Raw genomic sequence first — 27207 nt, forward strand, 5'->3', positions numbered from 1 at the left:
TGTTTTGTTTTCATTACTCTACTACACTTTCAAGTGAATTTTTTTTACTTCTACTAAAAACAGTGATTTATCAAGTTAATGGTGTTGGACTGCTATTTTTTTTGAACACCACTGTAAAATCCCAAGATATGCCACAGCAACAGTGGTAATTTTACACAGTCACCTATGCCACTGGCATTGATGCACTTTTACACTTTTTGCTGATGAAAGGATCTGGTTGGCCCTTGTAGTCTTCGGCATAGAGAACTTATGTTTATCTCGTTAACAGACTGAAATGTGGTTCTGACTACAGCCCACATGTGAGCTTGGACAAGATAACTCTGCTGCATTATTATAGACATAAAATTGATGTTTGGCCCCATGGTTGTGTGCATTCAACAGGGTTTTCTGGCCTTGCTTTACATAGTCTGAAATTTCTCAAGATTCCCTAAATCTTTTAACAATATTAGGTAGAGTAGATGGTGTAGGAGCTAATTATTTGCATTCATGCATTGAGATGTTCTTTATGAACTGATTGACCATTCTTTCACAAAGTTTGACTTTGCTTACTGAGTCCCTGGGTGAATGTAATATGCAATCACCATTAAACCTACAACTTTTCTTATCAGTGTAGCTTTTATTCTTATTTTGCCCCTGTCCCAACTTTTTTTGTGTGTTGCAGGCATCAGATTGAAGTGTTGCTTATAATTGCAAAATACAGTCAGTTTGGTTAGTCTGTAATGTATTCATTTTCTTTTGCAGAGCCAATGATATATACAGTACATTTTCAGAAGCGTCTGCCCTAAACGCCAAAGAACTGCCCAGTCTTCCAACACATACCTCAACCCTCACGAAATATTGACATAAAACAACAGATTTTCCACATTTACTGAAGAATATTCATACTTGTGGTATGCACAGAACCTTTTCATGGTTTCCCAGTAAATGGAGGAATTCCATCTTCTGTATTTAAAGGCAACAGTAAACATTAAAATGTATAATTAACGTCTGCAGTTATATTTTTTATCCCACCTCTAAACCACTCCAAAGGTTTACTGGCTTCTCTAAATTCTGTTTATATACACTTTAGAAAGCAAACACCCTGCCATAAATTGTCATCCTTGTCACTATCCCTGCTTTGCATCCAGTGTTTTCAGAGCAGCTCTGAGCCCATTCTGACTGATCAGGATTACTGACAAAAATAAGGAATAAATGAATTTCAGTTAAATTCTTTTCTGCCTGTAATCATTGATGGTTTGCCACTGACCCGTCACTGGATTTTACTCCTCTGTAATTCTGCTTCCACTTCTGGTGAAGTGAACATTGTGCAGCCAAAGTCATTTTAAACATTGTGTCCTGAGAGCCACATCTAAAATGTTAACACTGTTTAACATGCTTTACCAAACAACATTTTAATGTGAAGCTAAAGGTTAAAGAATTTTAACAGTTTTTATATTGTAGGCTTCTGGCTAATGCTTTATTACCAGTAAAGTTTAAGTCTTCAGTCTTAACAGGATGTGAACCTTTGTGTAAACTTGTTTTAAAAACGAAAGAAGCATTTATTGTTCTATTTTCTTAAGCTTTGTACAGGGATCGATTTTAGCACCTGCAAAAAAGAATTCAGCAAGGGGACTTTTGATCTGCAGAGGATGTATTGCATTAAACTATTAACTATTCATTAAAACAGTTGGTTTTCTCTTTTATTTTAACTACAGTTATATTTTTCTATCATTGAATCATACATGTGTTTTTACATTGTTTACAATGTTTTTACTTTGCAACTTTTTTCATTGCAAATTGCGTTTATTTCCAGCTAAGGTGATTCCACTTCAGTGTTGAAGATGTGTTTACATACTTTTGGCCACACAAATTAATTCAATATTGAGTTTGGTGTTTTTAGAGAACAGGTGTATATGTTAAATTATTTAAAATAACTTTAACTAAAGAAAAGCCTGTATAAAAGTTATTTGGAATACTAAAATTATACAGACATCAAGAGATAAACATGACTTTTGAACATCATATTATGCATTGCTACAATTATTTGATTCATCGTTAAAACGTACATATACTGTATAACTATATTGAAGTGTATAAATTTTGGCACTATGTGGCTAAAAAAGTGCAGCCACCTGTTCATGAGCTTGTTTAACATCCCATTCCAAAACCATCAGCATTAATAAGGAGTTGTCTCCCTCCTTCTCTTTTCTACAATAACTTATTTCCACAGATACAGTTCAAATTCTGTGAAAGAACATTTGTTAGGCGAGGCACAGATGCTGTACAAACAGATCTTGTTCACAATCAGTTTTTCAATGTGATGTTTCCAACTTACCAACCAACTTTGGGGGCAACAGTATTGATAAACTCTTTGCTGTTTCAGCATTACTGTGCCCTGTGTACAAAATAAGGTCAATAAACATGCCTTACTAAGTTCGGTGTAAAGTACTCTAGTGGCTTAAAACTGCCAACCTGTCCTAAACCCAATTCATTTATTTTGGAATAATTGAAATGTTGATAGTGATCCAGATCTCCTGATCAAACAACTTGGTGGTCAACTTTATTTTAATGGCCCTGGTTGTGGAATGAGATGTCTAACAAGTCAAAAGTCGGGTACACACTGGCTGTATGGAGTACGTCCAAACGTACTGTTAGCTTAAAGCTATTTAAGTCAAATTGATGCACTGCTACTGATTCAGTACAAAGCTAGGTACCTATCTTGCCATGAGAATGACCAATGGGTAAACATGGTGTTAAACAACAAACAAACATACTGATTCACTTTAATGAAACTGGGAAGATCTAGCAGCATGATTTCAGCAGGTTGGTTATTACACCCATACAAGTTGTAATGTCAGTGCTTATTTTTCTTAAAAAATTGTTCATGTTTTTACTTGCTTGACCACAGTAGGGAGCTGTTGTTACAGTCACTGGTTAGGACAACAAGATATTCCAGAAATACATCAGTGTCATTTTTTTTTTACATTTAGATAGCTGCTAAAATGTTGCTGCAGGGCACACCAAAAAAGTAAACAAATAACTGAATTTCATCCCAAAGGCTACAAAGGTCAGATCTTCGACTGTCAGATTTTTAAATTATTTTTTTTTCAAAGGCTACATCACAACCCACAAAAATGACTTTCATTGTTTTAATAAGTGAGAAGGGTATTCAGATTGGTAGCTCTTTTAGTTGACCAGCTTAGGTGTTTTGATTGCAGGATGTGAGGGGAAAAAGTAAAACTTCACAATATGGTTAGTAAAAAGGCCTGTCATGTCATGATCTGAGTCCTTCCACAAGTTCTGTCATAACCCTGCCTTCAATGTTGTCCCATGGGTGCCTCACATGCTCATCACAGATAACATAACTTGCGAGTCTTAATGTGGTCAGTAGCTCCTTTTCTGTTCCGACTATCTTGTAAACCTGTTTAGTGGTCATTACCTTCATTCATTAGATATTTAGCTATTTTCTGATGCACTTTTCTCAAAAGCCTGAATGTGTCTTTCTTCCCCTTTCTTCAGTGTCCAGGCTTCACATTCATATGTGGTTACTGGCCAGACAAATGCTTTCAATAACTGTAGCTTGATAATGGTCAATTTGGTCATCACAGATATACCCATTGTTATTCTTGACTTCACCAGCAAAATCTGCAGTTCTAAATGGTCCATGTTAAAATAATACACTGGCACATACTACAGTACTAAATGGCCCATATAAAATAGTAGCCTTGTGCTAAGTGCTTTAGTTTATAATTTGGCACAAATGTATTTTCAGCAGGCCAGTCAAAGACACTTTTAAATACAATATTCAAACAAGTGACTATTGGTCCTATATGGGCTAGCATGTGTGCTAAATGTCAACTTTTAAATCATCCTAGTGACACATATCTTTAAAAAATGTCATCCACTGTCCTTCACAAGAAGATTGCATATTTATCCTTTTTAAACCATTTCTTTAAACAAATAAGAGCATATAAATGGATTTAGATTTACATCATGTGATTCAGCTGCTATGAAAAGCAGAAATCAGTGGGATGTCATGAGTGCTAATTAACATTTGTTTTGGTAGATGTTATAAAGATGCGACACACGTCTTAGTCTTCTAGAAATACCGCCTTGGCTTGCTCTCACCTTACAGGGTTTATTAAGAATGACAGTTTAATAATCATTTCAGCACTTGTGGGGTAACACCAGGCTGATTTCAGTGTTTATTGAGTATGACATGCTGTAATCTATGCAAAACCACACAATGGAAATCTGAAAAAAATGTGAATTATCAATTGATATACTAAAATCTTAATCAGCAGTTTTACAAACTATTTTACAAGTTACTGTTGTCAGATTATTACAGTGTAAAAGAGTCCTTTTAGATGTACTACATGGAGATTTAAGATGCCTGTATATCATATCTTTAACCCTAAGCATTAAAATAGAATTGGTACTATTGCTTATATAAGGTATAAGGTAAACTATTAAATATCTGTAAAAGACTAACATGCTTGACTAACATGCTTGGTTGAAAAAAAACCCCAAATGACATTCATGAGGACATGAAAAGAACATACCAAACTCCATCCAGAGACGAGTTACTGTTCAAAACCTGGTTTTCTGGAGCTGATTAGTACCAACACCACATGTTAGAACCACTATCTTACCTTTTAACAAATGTCATCATAAACACCAAAATATTCAAATAGTAAAGTATATTGTGTTATCTCCCTCTCCCTGTCCTTCATGTGCTACAGGTTTCAGTACGCTGTGAGCTAAACCCTGACAGGCTGTAGTTCCAGCTGTTTACATCCTTCCACCAAAATGATAACACTGATGATTGCCTGTAAGTAGGAGATAGTACAACTTCCCTCTGCTTACAGACCACACACACACACACACACACAAACCAACACAGCACAAGGTTCACAGTTTCATTAAGTAAATTTGGCAGTCGTCCTTAATCTCGCGGCAAATTGGAGTGGTGGGGGAGCGAAGCAGTGCTGCATGTGTGTTGTTAATTCCTAAATATCAGCCGATTGCAATTAGTCACTGTTTGCTGCTAAAATGCCCTATTAATGATATAAGTTTTCGGCGTGGCCGACTCTAGCTTTTTGAGGGTCTTAAGCAAGATCTTGGGGTGGGGTGCAGTCTGCAAATTAAGTATGAACTATCAATGACTGATAAGATTAAATTACCCTGTTAATCTGATTTATGATTCAACAATACGATTACAACAAAACATGATGTGTTGAAACTTTAGCTTTAACACATTATATCAGCATTGTTGTTTCCAAATATACAAGATAAGTAAGGGTAGCAGAGTGGTGCAACTGGTAAGGTAGGTAATGCACAACAACATGGGTCCTCAGGAGTGTTTAAAACGAGATTCTGGTCACTGTTTGTATGATGTTTGTAATGTTCTCCCTATGCTCACATGGGTTTCTCCAGATAAACCAGTTTCCACTCTGTTTCTAAAAAAGTGTTTGCTTTAACTTGAATGAGTAGTGAGTTTGAGTAAATGTGTGTTGCTTTACGATGGATTGGGACCCTGTCCATGTTGTATTCCTGCTTTGCTCCCAGTGTTTCTGGGTGCAGCAACACTGGCAACATTACAGCAGGCATAACCCATTATGTTTATTTGTAAATTCCAGAAGGTGTTAACTGTTTTAGCTAACTACATTACTAACATTTCAGTTTAGTAGCATTTAAGTTTACTACCCACATGCTAAGCTAAAAACAATTGTGACTTTCAGGAACTGAAATACGTATGAATTCCAATCGCTATCATACCACATGAAAACTCCCTAACAGGTGTACAAAACAAACACCACAAGAAAAAGGAGCTTGACATTAAGGTGTGTAATTACAAACACAGCTGCATCAATGAGTTATCTTAGGTTAATTGCTTGATTTGACACAGTAATTATGCTAGACGCGCTTTTTGATGCAACCCTCCTTATATTACTGGGCTTTGGACCAGCACTGAGATCGCACAGACAAGTGCACTTCCCAACAGCTAGGCTGTTTGGCTGTTAGGTTATAGCAGGTGGCTAGACAATGCTGTCATTACAATGAGTGCCACACAGTAACATAAGTCCTTGGGACTTGCAATCAATTCCTGGGTTCAGTGACTGTCTTTCCTGTGGCTGTGAGGGTTTCCTCTAAATACTCTGTTTCACACCTAGTTCTAATATGTGGACTGGCTGCTTACATTTTCCAGAGGTCTTTTTTGTGTGAAGTTTGCATGTTCTCTCTATGTCTGCGTGGGTTTCCTCCGGGAGCTCCGGTTTCCTTCGACAGTCCAACTACATGCATTGGAGATAAAACAGTCCATGACTGTGTTTGACAATAAACTTGTAAACTGATTAATCTTGTGTAACCAGTAACTACCTGTTCTGTCATGAATGTTCTGTCACTTGCAAGTTATAACCAAGCAATTAAGGTACTGGACTAGTAATTAAAAGGTCACTGGTTCAAGCCCCACCACTGCCAGGCTGTCACTGTTGGGCCCCTAAGCAAGGCCCTTAACCCTCAATTGCTTAGACTGTATACTGTCCAGTACTCTAGGTCACTTTGGATAAAAGGCAAATGCCAAAAATCTAATGTAATGTAATCATAGTGAGTAAAACATGCCATTAAAATTCTAATAAATAAATTATTCTGTTGTGTTCTGCCATGAACTGGTGCCCTGTCCAGGTTGGGTAAAAATTAATGATATTTGTCCCCTGGTGACTGCAGGCACTTAGAAATGTGCTTCTGTTTCTTATTAGGTAGAGCCAACAGGCGCACTGTTACCTAGTTAAGGTCATGTTGGGTCTTAAAGCTTAAAAAAACAAAACAAAAAAATTAATTTGACATGAAAAACAAGTCTACCCCTAGTTACAGTAGCCTCACTTAAGCAAAATGAGCTTAAAACACTGTCAGTGCTTCATGTTGCTTCTCAAAATGGCATAACAAACATGATCAAGTTTAATCAAGAGAGCACAATTATAATGAGACATGAATTATCATTAGGTTCCTGTTGCTTTTGCCAGATTGAATCCTCTTATTTTAATTGGCCTCCATTAGGTGTTCTGCTTAAGGCAATTCCAACTGGGCACTGCTTTTGTTGCTTCACACGACCCAAAGCACTTCCATGGAATATTGATCATAATCACCCTAATCTCTAATGCTTTTAATTGCAGACAGCTTCAGAAACCTCAAAGAAGTAAACAGGGCGTAAAGTTAAACAATATGCATCTCTTTGTGTCAGTTAATTTTTACACCAAGTCCTGCTTAATTTTAAAAGAGCTGGCAGTTTATAGATGTGGAATGTGGAAAACTGTTATGCTCTTAATTCAATTTCATATATGACCTTATTCTGATGAGAACCAGTGGTGATGGTGGTTTTGGACTTTAGTTGTGGAGCTTACGTTTGAGCTTATTACAACAATTCATCTGAAAAAAAAAAAAAAGATTCCAAATAACCTTTTCTTTGTTTATGCATTTAAAATGCAAAAGTCATTACATACACATATATCCAATTATGTTTGTAGAATTTCTCCATTGTCATAAACTAGTGTGTTAGACTACTGTGTCAACAATAGCAACCAGAATGTAAATCATGATTACATTAAATTACATAATTTTGAACCACATATACTGTTATATTTATGAGGAAATGTGAAAAATAAAATTGCTGAAAAAAAAGGTAAAAAATTGTGTTGGGATGAGTTAAGGGCTTAAATACTAATTAGACAGAATGGATTGTAGTGAGATGAAAAAGGATTAGAAATTGGAGGTGCTGACACGTCTCTCATTTTAGGCAGGGATCAGATTCATTTACGATAGATGGGATTACCAATCAGTGTGACATTTTTATGAATTGTAAACTTCAAAACTGACATAGCACTGAAGGGTCCACATTCTACATCCACCTTTTGCAGACAGCACTAAAAGTACAGTTGGCTGGTCATTACATTTACAGATAGAATGCATTTATTTGTCATATATACATATGTAATAAGCCATTGTATGGCGCCCCTGGAGCAGAGAGGGTTAAGGGCCTTGCTCAAGGGCCCAACAGCTGCATGGTAGAGCTGGGATTCAAACTCTCAATCTTTCAGTTGATAGTACAAAGCCCTACACACTAGGCTACCACAGTCCCATGGCATTTAAAAGTCACTTTTTATTAGTAGTGCACTATATGCAGTATATGTTGGAACATTTCAGTTCAGGATATCAAATAACATGGAAAGGTAACTCTGCTATGTATTTCGATACATTTTCCTGTTAGTCAAGGGCTAGCACTTCTTTTGTAACTGCTTATTAGACAGAACAATACACTTGGAAGAAAAGTATCAGATACGCTCTTTGGGTCTTAAGATGAATATGACATTTATGAGATTGAGATAATTGAGATAAATGTCAATATCGGAATGAAACCCTGTCATAGCATTTGTCTAAGTATTTAAATTAATCTATAACAACACTTTAATGTGTGAGTTAGTGATGAACATTAGGCTAAGACTTACCTTAGTAATTTCTATTATTTTACAGAACTGAGCTTTTTATTTCACAAAGCACAGTCTCATGTAAACATCTGGACACTGTCAAATTTCATGTTTTGCTGATTTTTAGGTTATTTGCTAAATGTACAATAATAAATGCAAGTAAAACAAAACACGTGTCATTTTCAGTTTAAATTCAGCAATTACAAATAAATAGTCCACCCAATTTAGCTACAGAAAATGTTAGAAAATTACCCAAATTCAAGATGTGCCCATTCATTTGCAGCAAATGTATTACATGTAGTAGTAGTAGTAATAATAATAATAATAATAAACTATTTATTTAATTACAGATTTATTCTAATTAAGGTCACGCAAGGCAAGAATACACCATGAACAGTGCGCCCTAGACCTTAACAACAAGCAAACATCAATTTAAGCATTATTTTAGTACTTTAAATACTTTAGAATATCTTAACGTACGTTATAGTATATTATGTAAATAGTGTAAGATATATAACATTAATCACACATGAAGGTTTTTATGTGAACTTTACAGGTGGAGAAGTTGGATTACCTTCGGGATTTATGGACTAAAACATTTTAAGTGGCTAGCAGAATGAAAGGAAAACATTAGATAATTAAAATGAATTCGTGTGTGACTGTAGAAGCAAACTATTTTATTAATTAACATTTATTTTTACCTTTATTTTACTTTTATTATAAAGCGCATACAGACCGACTTAACTGGTGCTGTATTGTTCCCACTGAGCCCTCACATAGGAAGTACATAAGCTACTACAGACGGCGGCATGCTAGTGCAGTGATGTGTACATGCGCTTTAACCGGACTGTCGTTAGAGTGCAGGATGAAGATGATGATGATGAGGATGGAAACCTGACTACATGGATACAATCGTAGAACTAGTTCTGAACTGCGTGCGTGGTTAGGACTCAACAATGAACAATTTAGCACAGCAGTGTTAGCCTAATGCTACAACAGTTAAACAGTAATGCTACAAGTGTTCAGCTGTTATCAGTAACTCCGTTTGTCTGTAAAATGCTGTGTTTAACTTTTTTAAACAATATTCAGCTTCCAGTCCAGTCCGTATGATTCAGCGTTAGGAAATCCTGATGTCTATAAAGAAGAGTGTAAACACGAAACAGTGGAGAGAACGGACTGAGATGTCGGAGGATAAATGGTGCTGGACTGTAACTGGAGCGACAGTAGCAGGTGTTACTGCACTTTACCTGGCCGGTGTGGGGAGGACAGTACCTGGTGGAGATTCAGGTAAGCAGGACACTGACTGCACTCGTATAGAAAATGACACTAGTTAGTAACCGGTGAATACTCAGAAATGTTGGGCAGTATTTTTACCGGGTGGAGACTCGGGTTAACTGGACAGTATTTGTTAGTGAAAAATTTAAGCTGTACCTGTGGTGTGAATAATAAAAGTACCAGGTAAAGACTAAGGTAATCTGGACAGTATTTGTACCCAGTGGTGACTCAGAAAAGCTGGACAGTATTTGTACCCGGGAGAGGCTCAGAAAAGCTGGACAGTATTTGTACCCAGTGGAAACTCAGAAAAGCTGGACAGTATTTGTACCCAGTGGAAACTCAGAAAAGCTGGACAGTATTTGTACCCAGTGGTGACTCAGAAAAGCTGGACAGTATTTGTACCCAGTGGAAACTCAGAAAAGCTGGACAGTATTTGTACCCAGTGGTGACTCAGAAAAGCTGGACAGTATTTGTACCCAGTGGTGACTCAGAAAAGCTGGACAGTATTTGTACCCAGTGGAAACTCAGAAAAGCTGGACAGTATTTGTACCCAGTGGTGACTCAGAAAAGCTGGACAGTATTTGTACCCAGTGGTGACTCAGAAAAGCTGGACAGTATTTGTACCCAGTGGAAACTCAGAAAAGCTGGACAGTATTTGTACCCAGTGGTGACTCAGAAAAGCTGGACAGTATTTGTACCCAGTGGTGACTCAGAAAAGCTGGACAGTATTTGTACCCAGTGGAAACTCAGAAAAGCTGGACAGTATTTGTACCCAGTGGTGACTCAGAAAAGCTGGACAGTATTTGTACCCAGTGGTGACTCAGAAAAGCTGGACAGTATTTGTACCCGGGAGAGGCTCAGAAAAGCTGGACAGTATTTGTACCCGGGAGAGGCTCAGAAAAGCTGGACAGTATTTGTACCCGGGAGAGGCTCAGAAAAGCTGGACAGTATTTGTACCCGGGAGAGGCTCAGAAAAGCTGGACAGTATTTGTACCCAGTGGAAACTCAGAAAAGCTGGACAGTATATTTTAACAGGTAAAGACTCGGGTAAGATGGACAGTATTTGTACCCAGTGGAAACTCAGAAAAGCTGGACAGTATATTTTAACAGGTAAAGACTCGGGTAAGATGGACAGTATTTGCACCCAGTGGTGACTCAGAAAAGCTGGACAGTATTTGTACCCAGTGGTGACTCAGAAAAGCTGGACAGTATTTGTACCCAGGAGAGTCTCAGGTGGGCTGGACAGTATTTGTACCTGGTGGAGATGGTGGTAAACTGTATATAAGAGCACCCATTGCAGCTTTAGGTAAACTGAAGATTAAGTTAAAAATAATAGTACTTGAAAGGTACTGGTTTATCTGGATTAGACTCCGGTAAGTTGTAACTTTACAGTAAATATTTACAGTACCTAGTTGAGACTGAGGTAGCCTGAACCCAAAGCTGTTTATGTAAATAGTTAAAGCTGTTAAGTAAATAGTAACAACCAGTGGCAACCCATGTGAGATGTCATTAGCTGGACCTTTTTTCAAAAATCACAGATTTGACTTTTTTTTTTTTAAGAAAAATGACACATTTCAGGCCAGTCATTAAATAACACTCATAAATTGAATGTGCCAACCTTAATAATTGAAAGATGAAAATACTCGTGTGCATTTTGACACTCCATCCTTTGCTTCCACAAAATCATTTGGGAGTTTTCCAAACTCAGTTACCTGAGTAGTGTTTTTTTAGCTTTTTTAGACATCGACATCTTGGACATTTTGTTTTACGGACTGCTAATGCAACCGAGCGTCTTTAGAGAAATAAACTCATGACACTCTACTGGCTTGTTCTTTCAAGGCGCAGCACAAACTACAGAGAGATGATCACGTGTGTAGAGAAGCATGCTTTCCATTAAATTTGGAATCCCAAAAGGGACAAAATACACTCAATAAGTAAACACATACATCAAATATTGTCAGCGCACTACACCACAGAAAAGTCGGTTACACTAACTTAATTGCCATGTGATTGCAAGGACCTCGTATTGCATATTGCGCCTCATATTTCATATGCTACATGGGTTAAAAACGTTAAAGCACTAAACACAAACTTTTGCTGTAGTCAGATGAGTCCATGGTTTAGCTTGTTTTCTGGAAAAATGAATGGTGAGCTACCTTAAATCTCCCACACTGCAAATCTTCTGTTGTTCTGTAGTCAGGATGCTTGTACAAGCGGTAGCAAAGAGCAGGATTAAGGGACTATTTGAAGCATTTTGTGAACTTAATTCATTTTGTTTAAATAAGCAACTGGGCATCAGTATCTCTGCCTTAAGTCACTGGACTAAATTAGAAGGTTGCTGGTCACTTCGATAAAAGTGTCTGATACATGATATAAATGTAAAATAGAAATGCAACTCATTTACAGTTTTCTGTAAACAAATATCACAAATATTTTAGATGAAATTATTTGAACAGAGCATCGTCTTAAGACATTACGAAGGTTTTGTCCCATTTGAAGAACTGCAACTGGGGCATACAGTATTAACACAGACAGAGCAGTAATTAGATTGGCGACAAAATAATTCTTTTTAAGAAGCAGGTGAGCGGCCAGTCTGTTATCTTTTGCCTTGTATTGAATCCAGGTCGGCATTTTGAAGGATGAAAAAAACCCTGAGCAATGCCTGAGCCTGGCATTAGGCAACAGTGCTGGATGCTGGTGTGATAGAGCCAGCTAAATGCTCGGCAGAATATTTTCAGGTCTCCGTTTTCCAGCTCTAATCCTTTTAGGTGTGCTACGCCCTGGAGAAGCTGAGCAAGCTCCCTGTGGGACCACTGTTGTCTAGGAATGCGAGTGTGGAAATGATGGGGATTATGGGAGAAAAGGGCTGCTGTGGATGCCCAGTGCTTTTCTATAACAAAGACACTTGGCTTCTTCTAATGCTCCTCTTTCACTGCATTTCCCCCACTTGTTTTTCGCCTGTGATCTCTACAACCAGGCCTGATTTTCTGCTCTATCACAGCATTGCACGGCTGAACGTGCGAGAGAAATATACCTATCATTATATATAATGAAAAACATTTGATCTAACAAGGGAGCTGTGTCCTTGGAGACGTTGTAGGTCTGACCTCACATGTTTAAATATGTACGTGTTAATGCCTGGGCTAAATGGTGCAGCAAAAGCAAAGAAAATTTCAGCATTGAGAAGTGAGAGGTCTGTGAGCACAGATAGGGACGTACCAACGTGCCAGCCAAGCGCACAGCCACTAGTGAAATTGTGGAACTGCCAACTAGTGTTTTTAGGATTTAGTAATGCAATGAACATGTAGGATTGCAACATAAAATAGTTTATATGACTTTCAATGTTTCATCAGACAGCATGTCTTCCGTTTAACCTTATCAGAATTTTCTCTATTTTGTGTACTATATGAACAGAAGTATTGGGACACCACATCTAATTATTAAATTCAAGTGTTTTAGCCACAATAGTTGCTATCAGATGCAAAAAATTGATTATATAAAGTAAATTATATGCTCCCAACTTTACAGCAACAGTTTAGGGAAGACACTTTCCTGTTACAGCATGACTGTGCCCCTCATACAAAGCAAAGAGTGGCTGTTGTAATAGCTGAAAAAGAACCGAGGTCACTCTATTTTAATATTATCTGTTTTTGAAATAGAATGTCCAACAAGCTCATGGTCAGGTGTCCTAATATTTTTCACCATGTAGTTTATTTACCAAAACTTACAGACATTTTATGGCTTTTTATTTTTTAGTATCAAATAATTTCTGCAAAAGGTCTTTTTGGCATTTACTAGCTCTGTGATCTCCGAAAAAACTGACATTACACCTGCAGTACAAATAAAAAGCTGTATGTTGAAAATATGTACATGCATGTCTTACGTGGCCAGTTTGTGCTGGCAGCAAAACCTTTCCCAAGTTGTTTTTGTTACATGTGTTCCGTTACATTTAACATTACATTTAATATGTTACATGCATAATTTAGAGATTCTCACAAACTTAAAACGTGAAGTCCACTTTCGATAATTTTAATAGGGCATGGTGCTGCTGTATAATCCCAGAGCTCACAAAAACCTGTATTATACGTTATTGCCCCCTCCAATATGCTGATATATAATATCAATGATATATAATATAATATACTTATTCCACCAAAGGGTTGCATGATGTTAGGATTCGACAGTGTTCTCCAGGACAAATGCCCCCCCAAGGTTCATTCATGGCTACGGTCTTGGTTTCTATTACAAAACGGTTTACTTTAAAACTACCCTGAGATTCACTTGCATGGACAAGTAAACGTTAGATTATTTGCTTGTGTTTTGTGTCAGCCCTTCTTTAAAAGTATAAGTCAAAAACGTGTTGTGATTGCAGTGACTTTACAATGATCGGATTAATAACCCACCCTGAGTGAAATAAGGAAACATTTCTATTCAGCAGACCAGATGAAAGACATTTAAAAAAAAAAAAAAGTTTCACCTAATAAGGAACCCAAACTCTAGATGCAGCAGATGTTAAACCTTTCATATAGAGACTGAGCACTGGACTAGCACTCTGCTAGGCACAGAACATGAATGGTTAGTGTATTATTATAGTCTATTATTTAACTTGATGTATGTACAGTGTATCACAAAAGTGAGTACACCCCTCACATTTCTGCAGATATTTAAGTATATCTTTTCATGGGACAACACTGACAAAATGACACTTTGACACAATGAAAAGTAGTCTGTGTGCAGCTTATATAACAGTGTAAATTTATTCTTCCCTCAAAATAACTCAATATACAGCCATTAATGTCTAAACCACCGGCAACAAAAGTGAGTACACCCCTAAGAGACTACACCCCTACATGTCCAAATTGAGCACTGCTTGTCATTTTCCCTCCAAAATGTCATGTGATTTGTTAGTGTTACTAGGTCTCAGGTGTGCATAGGGAGCAGGTGTGTTCAATTTAGTAGTACAGCTCTCACACTCTCTCATACTGGTCACTGAAAGTTCCAACATGGCACCTCATGGCAAAGAACTCTCTGAGGATCTTAAAAGACGAATTGTTGCGCTACATGAAGATGGCCAAGGCTACAAGAAGATTGCCAACACCCTGAAACTGAGCTGCAGCACAGTGGCCAAGATCATCCAGCGTTTTAAAAGAGCAGGGTCCACTCAGAACAGACCTCGCGTTGGTCGTCCAAAGAAGCTGAGTGCACGTGCTCAGCGTCACATCCAACTGCTGTCTTTGAAAGATAGGCGCAGGAGTGCTGTCAGCATTGCTGCAGAGATTGAAAAGGTGGGGGGTCAGCCTGGCAGTGCTCAGACCATACGCCGCACACTACATCAAATTGGTCTGCATTGCTGTCACCCCAGAAGGAAGCCTTTTCTGAAGTCTCTACACAAGAAAGCCCGCAAACAGTTTGCTGAAGACATGTCAACAAAGGACATGGATTACTGGAACCATGTCCTATGGTCTGATGAGACCAAGATTAATTTGTTTGGTTCAGATGGTCTCAAGCATGAGTGGCGGCAATCAGGTGAGGAGTACAAAGATAAGTGTGTCATGCCTACAGTCAAGCATGGTGGTGGGAATGCCATGGTCTGGGGCTGCATGAGTGCAGCAGGTGTTGGGGAGTTACATTTCATTGAGGGACACATGAACTCCAATATGTACTGTGAAATACTGAAGCAGAGCATGATCCCCTCCCTCCGGAAACTGGGTCGCAGGGCAGTGTTCCAGCATGATAATGACCCCAAACACACCTCTAAGACGACCACTGCTTTATTGAAGAGGCTGAGGGTAAAGGTGATGGACTGGCCAAGCATGTTTCCAGACCTAAACCCAACAGAACATCTTTGGGGCATCCTCAAGCGGAAGGTGGAGGAGCGCAAAGTCTCGAATATCTGCCAGCTCCGTGATGTCGTCATGGAGGAGTGGAAAAGCATTCCAGTGGCAACCTGTGAAGCTCTGGTAAACTCCATGCCCAGGAGAGTTAAGGCAGTTCTGGGAAATAATGGTGGCCACACAAAATATTGACACTTCAGGACTTTTTACTAAGGGGTGTACTCACTTTTGTTGCCGGTGGTTTAGACATTAATGGCTGTATATTGAGTTATTTTGAGGGAAGAATAAATTTACACTGTTATATAAGCTGCACACAGACTACTTTTCATTGTGTCAAAGTGTCATTTTGTCAGTGTTGTCCCATGAAAAGATATACTTAAATATCTGCAGAAATGTGAGGGGTGTACTCACTTTTGTGATACACTGTATGTTGACATCTGCACCAAAAGAAATTATTTGTACATCTGGTACTTGAACAATAAAGATTCTGATTCTGATTCTTATTAACTATAAATAGACATTTTTAGAGAACATGTCATTTACATAGTCATAGATGCTTATATGACAGTAAAACAAACAAACAGTTTGACGCAGACCATGTTGATTTTTCAGTACTTTTTGGAAAAAAAGTAGTAAAATGGGGAAGCCCGGCAGATGAGAACAGCCTCTGTGGGATTATTTGTTTTGTCTTTTATCTGCACAGCTTTGCAGTAAGGAAGTAGACCTGAGGATGTGTGGGATTTTTACATTCTTGAATTATAAAGGGGCCGTGCTGCAAGAGAGTCCCAGGCTAGGACTGTGGAAGGACTGAATATGTTTGCTAGTGTATGTATGTGGCTGTGTGTTGAATGGGCACCATGGGAGCAGCATGCAATAGGAGAAATAAGCGTGTCATTTAGACAGTGTCACACTGGGAAGATTTGCTGGGTTTGATCTGTGCAAATTAATGCAAAACCTCACTGCAACTTTCATTTGTGAAAACTTTTGGGAATGGACTTGTCTCTTAATAATAATTACTGGGTTTACATTCATTTCCCCTCTCTGTTTTTCTACCACAGGAGAATTGATCACTGCTGCTTGTGAGCTGGGGGTAAGCATTACTGCATTGTTTAATCAATTCACTCATTAACTCTCTTATAAGCCTTAAGAAAGTTTAATTAAGTATGTGGGGAGGAAAGCCCTGGTTAATTTACTTTGCAGGCTACAGGTTTTTCCTTCATCCTCTTTTTATGCACTTTCTAAAAACTAAGTTAATTCTAGAGAATGCTATAATTTGCAACCTTGTTCTTTAAATCCAATTAGACTGAATGGTAAGGCAAATGCTTTTGTAGGCTTTGCCTTACGTACTGTATAAGGCTCATTATACTCGACCATTTTCTTTTTGTGTGCACCATGTGCGCGCATGTGTAAGCCGCAAAGAATGAAGTAAATCGGGTTAACAGTTATAATAAGTTTTATTATTTAATAAAGTTTATTACGCCAGCATGATCCTTTTAGGGAGGCTGTGGCAATGTCAGTATGCCAGTAATCCTTCTCCCTCTGTCCGTGTGGCCCAGGGTTGGAAAGCTCTCCCTGGGCAGCAGGCTGCCGGCCCTCCCCTGCTCCTCCCTAGAGCCCTGGATCTACTCTGCTTTAAGCTCCCTAAGGCAGAGCTGCTATACCCCATCCATGTTCTCATGGTGTGTGTGGAGTGTACCACACAAACTGGCAAAATAACACCTATTCTTTTTGCCTTATTTTCTTCACTATACCCCCATAGAACCTGCACAAACCTGGACTGTATGAGCAGTAGCATCTGAGACCCACACATACACCTACCTCTATTTCCACTTTGCTGGCACTGCAAGGTGCCTCTCCTGACCCTACCATCTGTTTGCCATACTGTCACAGTTTCTTGTGTCCTTTTCGTGCCCTCTGTTTTCCTCACACACTCCTACTGCTTTACCCCACAGTATTTCTTTTTTCTACGTCATTCATCCTAAACTACGTTCTTGTCAGTTTAATGTTTAATACTAAATCTAATGTATTATTGAATTGCAACTTACTGCACATTACATCAAACAGGCTCTTTAAAATTTGACTTTGTGTTTTGTGTCTCCTCAGGTGTAAAATTGACGTTTATTTTTTCTTCAAAATGACACTCAACACATTCTTACTCTTTCATTAACAAAACACTAATCTGTGCATCTTCTAAATAAATTATATTGAATAAAATTACTGGTTTACCTTCTGTTATTGCCACAAATAGAGCTTTCAGATTAAGGGTCTGATTTAAAAGTGAACTGATTCAGATCGTATTAACTGCTTATTGAATCTTCTGCTGCCATTTACTTTATCTATCTGTATATTCAATGCATAGGTGATCAACAACACATTTCTCGTGTTATTAGGAATAATACAATTATTATAATAAAGCTCTACTTCATGCTTTTGTCTTTATACAGATAGAAAAAGTGGTCATTCATTCTTTATTGTTGTTAATTGTGACTTATTCTATACAAAACGATACATTTTAGTCAGTTTAGTCAACGTGAACATAGAACATAAAATATCTTTATATAAGTTATATAAAATCACAGATTGTTGATGTCGGTGTTGGATCAGTATAGTATTGGTCAATACTCAGAACTCTATCCTAAAAATAGGATCAGAACATTCTCATTTCAAACAAATTTCTCTCATTTCATCCTTTTTCTCTCTCTCTTCTCCCTTAAACGTACCCTTTGCTGTAGAGTACAGTGTTTGTCATGCCTTTGTGTGTTATCAGGCCAGTAGAAGCGAGGCAGCCTTTAATAGCATAGCCCTTATCGCTCCTGAGGGGACTTGGTGCCTAATTGCTGGCAAAGCAAGAAGACAGGAGATCATGGTTTGAAGGGTTATTTGAAGGGAAAGTGTGTGTGTGTGTGAGTATAGTGTGTGAATGATACAGAAAAATAGTGAAACCACAGCAAATAAGACGGCCTCTCCTTGAACAGTAAACAAAAAAAGGATGGCCTGGGGAAAGAAAAGTTAAGGTCACTTGAACTCTGATTTCTCTTGTTTAAATATGTCATTTTTTTCTCAGGTGGCCCATCCTCCTGGATATCCTCTCTTTACCATGTTGTCCTGGCTAGCCATTCATCTGCTCCCAACTAGTTCTCCTGCACACAGCATCAACATAATGTGTGCTCTCTTTGGGGCTCTGGCTAGTGGGGTGCTCTGCTTCACCGTCTGCAGGTAGGAACCGTACAATTCTAGATATATTGTCAATTACCCCCTTTCCTCTTACACACACCCATCAAAATGAGATGTAATAAAAATAGTGCATACAGATCTATTTATAGACCCGTGATTCTAATTAAATGGACTATGATGGCGATCAAAAGCCCTTATTAAACGCCGCACTTTATTTGGCATATGAAAAATGATTTACCCTGTGGCTAGATGTAAAATGTGAAACTCCAGAAATCTAGGAAGGGAAACAGTTATTGCCCAGATCCTGGGATTTCATTTCCTTCCATCCTTACAGCTATTTGGCTGGTGGGTAGGCCGGCAGCTCTCACTGTGAAAAGCAAAATCCCACTTAGAAATGAAGTGTCAGGATATAATCTGTGTTTTATTTAAAAGTATAATCATAACAGTTTCGTTGGTTATCTTTGTGGAATAAGGATGTGGTTTTGGCCTCATGCTCATCTGCTGTGCTGAAAGCTGTACCTGGCAGACATAAGATGCCAGGGATGGGGGTAGACTGCAGGGATGCCCTTCTGAATTGGCATTGGGGTTCTCAGGTGTAGGGTCTATGCTCAATGGAAGTTCTTAAACAGCATACCACACCCAGCAAGAGTGCTACCTGGCAGGCCTATCCCCAGACTGCCACCCTGGCATCTTGTGAATTTTGTTTTAAGGCAGACCAGTCCAAGACTCATGTTCACTTGTTTTGTTTTGTTTGGATCAGAATTTGATATGAGTATTGTGTCCATGTGCTCATTATGTAATAACTCACCAGGGCAAATATATTTAAATTTTATTTACATTTTCAGCACTTAGCAGACGCCTTTATCCAAAGCGACTTACATTACAGTTACAGTATGCAGTCTGAGCAATTGAGGCTTAAGGGCCTTGCTTAAGGGCCCAACAGCAGCAACATGGCAGTGGTGGGGCTTGAACCAGCGACCCTCTGATCACTGGTCCAGTACCTTAACCACTAGGCTACAGCTGGCCCTATGTATGAGTTCATAATATATGAGTTCATAACTCAAATCTCTGATGCATATAAAAATTGTAGGCATCATTCACTCATTTCCCACACATTCCTATGATCATAATTACATAACAAAAGCAGCAAGGTGGTCTAAAACCTATCCTGGACTTTACCTATCCTCCCAGTAGCCTCTCTGTCCCCAGTCTTTTTTCCTCCACACCTACCAGGATCAGCCTGCCCAGTTCTACATAGAACAGCTGATTTTACAGCTGGCCGCACTCCAGAGCCCACCTGCCCAACTGTGTTTGTTTTTTTGAGGGCCTTTACCATATGGCTTAGATTCTGCTCTTCCTAGCATAACCCCCATATTCACCCAGCCATCCTGCATGGCTCTGCAATTGACCAGGACTTTAATAAAGGGCTAAAAAGTACACTATATTGGGACACCCATGTGTTTCAGCTCCAACAATTGCTAACAGGTATAATACATTATATAAAGGAAATTATATGCTTCTAACTTTGCAGCAATAGTTTAGGAAAGGACCCTAACTGTTCCAGCATGACTGTGCCTCTGTATAAAAAAGCATCTATAAAATACATGAAGAATTGCTTGCTTTACAAAAACTCCAGTTGCCTGCACAGAGCCCTGACCTCAGCCCCACTGAACAGCTTTGGAATGATCTATAACACAAATTAAGGTTATATTAACCACCATCAGGGCCCAGCAATACAAATGCTTTTTTGACTCAATGGACTTAAATTTGCCCAGACATCCATAAAAGTTTTGTGAGAAGCCCTCTCAGAAAAGTGGCTGTTATAGCTAAATCACCTAGAGGTCACTCTTTTTTTAATATGATGGTCAGGTGTCCAAATACTTGTGGCCATATATGGAAGTGTTGCATGATAAAAATGACTTTAAACCCTTGTGTATAGGTTTACTCATAGCTCTAGATCCACACCAGTGTTTATTGGTTTGTTCACTTCTTCTTACTTATGTCAGAAAGAATGTGTCTTGAAATCTAAGGCTGATGCAAACTCAAGGCCCATAGGTTAAATAAGACTAGCTATTCTAGGTATAATTTAAATGACTTATTTATTTTGAATCTTATATACATAAATACCACATCATATTCTTCATATTTACTTTTAATCAGCTGAACTGTTCTATAAATAATTGTTTAATTTATTCAGTTTGTTTATCTGGGATTAATCCAGTTTATACCTAAATTCATGTGTAATCCGTTTTTTCTGTTCTAAAGAGTGGCCCAAACACACAATTTACAATGCTTACAAACAATGCTTTTATTACTTTAACTGTTGAATTCATTTTTCTTAAAGCACTGAAAGTGGTTTTCACATAAAAAAATGTTGTTGTTTTTTTGCCTTAAATGACAAATTCAGACATGACTATAGCGTACATATCAGTACTATACTAAAAGTAAAAGTGCTAGTACAGCCAACCATCACAAAGCAATGATGGCAGCACAGGTATGTCCTTTTTTACCATAATATCATTTAATGTTTTAACCCAACATTCTGCTTTAAGAACATAGATTATTATTGTTTCAAATAATAAAAATTGGGGTTGACATGTTAATATTTAGCAGCCTCATTAAAATGCTGATTATGTTTTTTTCATTTGTTTAAAAATGTTGGATTTGGTCCCAGACATGTGTCCAGGTATTTAAAGATAATAAAAAAACATATTTTTCAAATGAACATGTATTATTCTTATCCTAACAGTATTCCACACCCTGTGTTTTGTCCTACAGTTCTCTCCCACAGCATGTCCAAAGGTTCATTTAACACACATGCAGTAATATATGTTAACAGATCTTTAATGAAGAGGCCTTTACCCTCATTACTCCGTTCCGATTAGGGAAATTTATAGTTATTTTTTACACCATTACTATCATTTCTCCTTGCCTGGAGGCCCAAGATTGTGCCTGCCATGTTGGATGTCAATATTACACTCCTATGAAATTTTTCCGTCTCCACAGGCAGTTCTTAATAGCAGTCGCCAAGCAAGGAAAGAATCAGCATCTGCCTATTACCATACATTCTGAATTAATAGGTCTATACAACTGCGCATAATACAGGACCACAGAAGCTTAATGACGGTGGAAGACATTGCTGAATTACGTACACGTTTTTATTTTCCATTAGGAGTCCATTTGCCAACATGGTGAGTGTAGTTATGGGATTAAAGATAGCTTGCTGGGGGAAATTGTTTCTGTGGTTGTATTGTTTGGGGAGTGATTAGTTTTTAGTCTGTGTTGTATACAATTCTCTGTACAGTTCTGGTTTAACCTTTCCCTTATCCTTTACATCCACCACACCAGCTGTTGTGTATAGGTTCTGCACTGATAAATTCTATTGTATTTTTATGAGAATATGAGTCTCAGGTACACACAAGTGGCAAAAAACAAGCAGTTTATATTCTTTGTTAGCATGGAACTTGTGTCATGTAGACTTGGCTAAGCTGTTTCTCTCCCACTAACACCAAGTTGCCACTGTTGTGCCCCTGGTCAAGGTTTTAATTGCTTGTATTGGTAGCTTTGGATAAAAGCATCTACTATGTGCTATATATGTAAATAATAACAGTAGCTTGTGGAGTGTTGGATAGACTAGACAGCTGTTGATAAATGGTCAATTGTAATAAGGTAAATATTTGCTATACCTACTAGATAAATAATACCAGTAGAGGTACAGTTAAAGTTAATAGTTTACATACACTTGTAAGAGACATATATCATCTCAATGGTGTTCATGTCAAGACTATAGCTATATCTGGGCGCTTAGGTGGCGCAGTGGTAAAACACGCTAGCACACCAAAGCACACGCTAGCCTCTCTCTGATGCCGCAGTGAAGTGTCATCCACTTTCCTTTATCACAGGGTCTAGAGAGAGCAAAAGAGGGTGAATGAGAGACCAGGGTGGTCCTGTTCTTGCAGATATGAGAGACGTGTAGCATGCAGCCCATTAGACACCTTTACTCAGACTAACTGAAGTTTGTAAGTGGAGAGATGTCAAACGTCCTTACAAGGAACGAGATTCAAAGAGAGAAATGAATGCACTTCAGCACTTCTGTCAACCCCAGCTGCTGACATGTAGGATGGGGGCAGTGAAATCAGTTCTAGACGTGATGTTTCACGCTGTGGACCCCTGCGTACAAAATTTGCTGAGGGTTAATTGACACACACTGCAGTATAAAAGGGAGGGAAGTGTTCATGGTCTGGGGGTTGTTGTCTACACCTTAGATGTTTTTTTTTAGTCACCTGAGTTGTGACCACCAGTACACTTGACAACTGCACACACACACACACACACAAACTTACTCCATATATTTTAAAACAGGGAAAATAAACAAAGGCGGGGACTTGGAAAATAAGTAGTGAAGAAGCAAAGTTCTACTCCCCCTTTTCCTTTTTCCAGCCATACCCTCCACTCCTCTCCCTTTTTCCAGACTTACTTTGCTTTCCCTGCAAAAGCGCTATTGTTCCCCGACTAAGTCTCATCAGGCTCTTTTGTGACCAACTATCACGGCAGCAGGCAGAACGGTGCTGGAAATGTCTAAATGGTATCATGGCTTGTGATTAAGCGTGCGCGCTGCAGCAGCGCCGCCGCCGCTGCTTATGAGTCAGGTCTGATAAGGCGGGGGCCCTGCACTCTACTCAATTTCAGATACCGTTAATGGAATCTGTCTTGTGCGATTGTAATGTGAGAGCGCCTAATTTGCCATGGAGCTTGAAGCTGTCAGCAGCGAGGGATTGCAGGGTCAGGAGAGACCTGGCAGCCGCTTGGCCCGCGGCGTGTATCTGTGCCGCTGAATAGAGCAGCTCTCCGCCTGTCACTTAGCTGATAGGCTGATGAGGACTCTAAGCCACTCGCTACAATGAGGAGAGGGCCATACTGCCTGACGACACCCCCCTCTTTAATTGTCAAGCCCGCTAAAATTTTCCAAGCTTGTGTGCTAGACTGGGTTGATTTTTTTTTTCCCTCCCTGTTTCCAGCCTTTTCTAGACAGCATTCTCAACTTTTTACTCTTCATTTCTATCTCACAGATTCTTTTCTTCCAACTTCTGGATACCTTCACTCTTGGATTAAAAAAGGATTATTGCAAGTTTTCCACAATTACTGTTAAAGGTGGGGATAGTGCCAGGGGTGGGATTACTGTTTGAACTTTTTTTTTTATAGTAAGGGACATGTTCTTTTTCATGTTGGTATTTTGCGTCTTTGGTTTTCTTTCTTCCTGAAAGTAGAAAAAAAGATAAAAAGAAGCAAAACTGATTAGGTTTGTATAAGAGTAATGTGTACACACGTAGTACTGTGTTACCAAGCCTTGGAAAATAAAGGAGGCTCTATGATAAAACCTGTGTTTACACTAGCAGGCAGTGTTGGACAGTAGCATTGCTAAAAGTAGCAATATTTGACAAAGATTTAAAGTAGCATTTGGGGGGTACATGGGTAGCGCTGTCACCTCACAGCAAGAAGATCCTGGGTTTGATTCCCAGGTGGAGCGGTCTGGGTCCTTTCTGTAAGGAGTTTGCATGTTCTCCCAGTGTCTGCATGGGTTTCCTCCAGGAGTTCCGGTTTCCCCCCACAGTTCAAAGAATTAGAGATACAAAATGGTCCATGATTGTGTTTGACATTGAAGACTTGAACTGATAAATCTTGTGTAACCAGTAACTACCTGATCTGTCATGAATGTAACCAAATTGTAAAACATGATGTTAAAATCCTAATAAATAAATAAATAAATAAAGTAGCATTTACAAAGACATTAATAAAATCATTTGTGAGCCATGTACAAGTATTTCATTGTAACACAGATTAGGTTGATTGATGCAGGTCAGTACACAGCAGTGCTTCCGCTTGTGTTGTCAATTTTGATAAACTGGTATCAGTTCCAACCTGACAGCTCTTTTTGCAGGGTTTTGCCAATCCATCTTGGGGCCTCGGCCGTTCCCCCCTGCCCTCAGACATAGCCGGTCATGTATGTAGATGCTCGACCGGCTGATAGATAGCACCACTAAGGATTCAAATCCTGAATCCAGGTGGTATTTTGCTAGGTGGACTGGCTAATACATTGTGTTTGTGTGTGTCTGCGTGTGCGTGTGTGTGCGTGCAAGATGCTCTATGATTGATTGGCATCCTGTTCAGGTTGTACTCCTGCCTTGCATTCAGAGTTTTGTGAATGAAATCTTGCCAAGGCTAGAATGGGCCCAGATTCTAGAGTGTGTCTGTGGGAATTTCATTTTATTTGGGAATGAATGAATTTTGAGGTCAGCCACTGATGTTAGAATAGAAGAACTTTGCTGCTAGGGTCGAAACTATGAGCAAATCTTTTACTAGCAGGATGGTGCAGACCTATTCAATTGCTGTTAATATCGGGACCTTGCAAAAGGCCGAACTCCCCAGTGTGACCACCAGCTGCTGAACCAGGTTGCTTTCTGTAAATCCTTACCATATGGCCTGCATACATAATAATAATACATAAAAACAATTAAATATAATAATGCCAGACTATCATGTACTGTTAAGTATGCTTTTAGAGCATTTTGTATTCTTTCCTGGTCTGAGAGCTTCTAAATATTTGACAAAGAAATGTGTAGTACATCAGTATTTGTTTATCATTATGCCAATACCAGGGAAAGTAACCTTACTTCATTAATGCCATGTACTGCAGAAATCAGACTGTAATCCATACCAGTTTGGGGGATTATGCACGGGTATCTTTTGTTTATTAGCTACCATTATACAGAAGCTTAGTGGTAATCCCAGAGAGAAAGTTGGCAGTGTGCTTAGACTCTGTGTGTTTCTCTTTTCAGATTGGCCAGACGGGGTCCGGGAGCTGTGCTGGCAGGTGGAACCTTTGCTGTATCCAGGCTTGTGTGGCAGTGGTCAGTTGTAGCAGAGGTCTTCTCACTTAACAACTTGTTTGTGGGGCTCCTTTTCTGTCTCTTGGCCTGTTTTCATACTGCAGAAACTGTGATTCAAAAGCAAAAGGTGATGACAAAAATACCAAAACTTGATTACATTGCAAGCTTTGTATGTCATTAATTCTGTGAGTCTTTCATCTTCGCTTTGAACAGTTTGCTTTGTGGGGGGCGCTGTGCTGTGGATTAAGTCTGTGCAACCAGCACACTTTGGTTGTGTATGTTCTCGTCGTCATTCCTTGGGTTCTGATCCAGCTCTACATTTACAAAGTAAGTACTGAGATGTTGTGTTCTCAATACTTTAATGTGTTTTTCATTCAAGTTTAAAATGTAGCCAGCAAACCTTACATTTTAAAACAGTGTTATTTAAACATTAGAGCAAGGTGTATAGAGCAAGTATATTTTTACCCAAAGTAAACTTCTAAAAGATTATCAATTCTCAAACAGACAGTTCAATTAACTGAATCTATTGGAATCAAATCACTGAAATTCAAACTAACATGTCCTTACAAGTTTCACTGCAATATATTAAGGTTTTATTATTTATTTATTTATTAGGATTTTAACGTCATGTTTTACATACTTAGGTTACATTCATGACTGAACAGGTAGTTACTCGTTACACAAGATTCATCAGTTTCCAAGTTTAATGTCAAACACAATCATGGACAATTTTGTATCTCCAATTCACCTCACTTGCATGTCTTTGGACTATGGAAGGTTAATAAAGACATGGTTTAATGAGTTTAGTGTGAAGCAATGTGTGGCTTGTATAAAGCCCTGACCTCAACTCTATTGAACACATTAAGTAGAAATCAGAACATCATCTGCAGGCCAGACCTTTTTGTCCAGACCTCACATACGTATGTTCTTACCTGATGGACACACATTCCTACAGATACACTTCAAAATGTTGTGGAAAGCCCTTCCAGAACAGAGTAGGCTGTGACATCTGTGGGGGCCAACACTATAATTTTGCTAATGGTTTTGGAATTGGATGTACAACTAGCTTATGGTTATGTGTCCACATACTTTTGGCCATATAGTGTGTGTATTTATATGCTGCAAATAATTTGCACATGATAACTGTCCATAAATATAGCCTTATCCCAATTCTATTAGCAATTGCTTATTATTTTAATGATGTACTGTTCCAGGCATTGTGTTTGTTTACTCTGGTATACCTGGGTTTGTGTTTCCTGGCTGGATTCCTGCCATACCTCTACCTGCCCATCTCTTCATATTTAAATACAGCCCAGTGGAGTTGGGGAGATCAGACAACCCTTCATGGCCTGCTCACACACTTACTCAGGACTGAGTATGGCACTTTCAGCCTGGTATACACTCTCATTCTTATGAATTTAGTAAATATTTACATGTGTGTGGGTGCCTAAACTTGTCACCTCTCATGCATAATATTTGGTTTGACCACAGGCAAAATCTGAAGAGGGAGTTAACCTGGTGAAGATGCTGCAGTGAGTATCAGCTCTGCTGCACTGATTACATAAACATGATGTCGTT

The 27207-nt window shown here is 38.7% G+C and overlaps 1 protein-coding gene across 6 annotated transcripts in view; it reads left to right on the forward strand.

The window, feature by feature from the left end:
- Positions 1–9263: 9263 nt before the first annotated feature.
- tmem260 (transmembrane protein 260) overlaps positions 9264–27207 on the forward strand; it is a 37721-nt gene continuing 19777 nt past the window's right edge. For 5 of the 6 annotated variants that reach the window (XM_063007632.1, XM_063007631.1, XM_063007634.1 and 2 more), the window contains exons 1-7: positions 9264–9746; positions 16627–16658; positions 18633–18784; positions 25579–25756; positions 25843–25956; positions 26844–27023; positions 27121–27161. In XM_063007632.1, the coding sequence (XP_062863702.1) occupies positions 9590–9746; positions 16627–16658; positions 18633–18784; positions 25579–25756; positions 25843–25956; positions 26844–27023; positions 27121–27161 (854 nt within the window). In that variant the 5' untranslated portion in view covers positions 9264–9589. The remainder of the gene's footprint in view (positions 9747–16626; positions 16659–18632; positions 18785–25578; positions 25757–25842; positions 25957–26843; positions 27024–27120; positions 27162–27207) is intronic. The other variant, XM_063007633.1, reaches the window with a different exon arrangement.

This window comes from Trichomycterus rosablanca, chromosome 13 (genome assembly GCF_030014385.1).
Source record: "Trichomycterus rosablanca isolate fTriRos1 chromosome 13, fTriRos1.hap1, whole genome shotgun sequence".
Taxonomy (NCBI): Eukaryota; Metazoa; Chordata; class Actinopteri; order Siluriformes; family Trichomycteridae; genus Trichomycterus; species Trichomycterus rosablanca.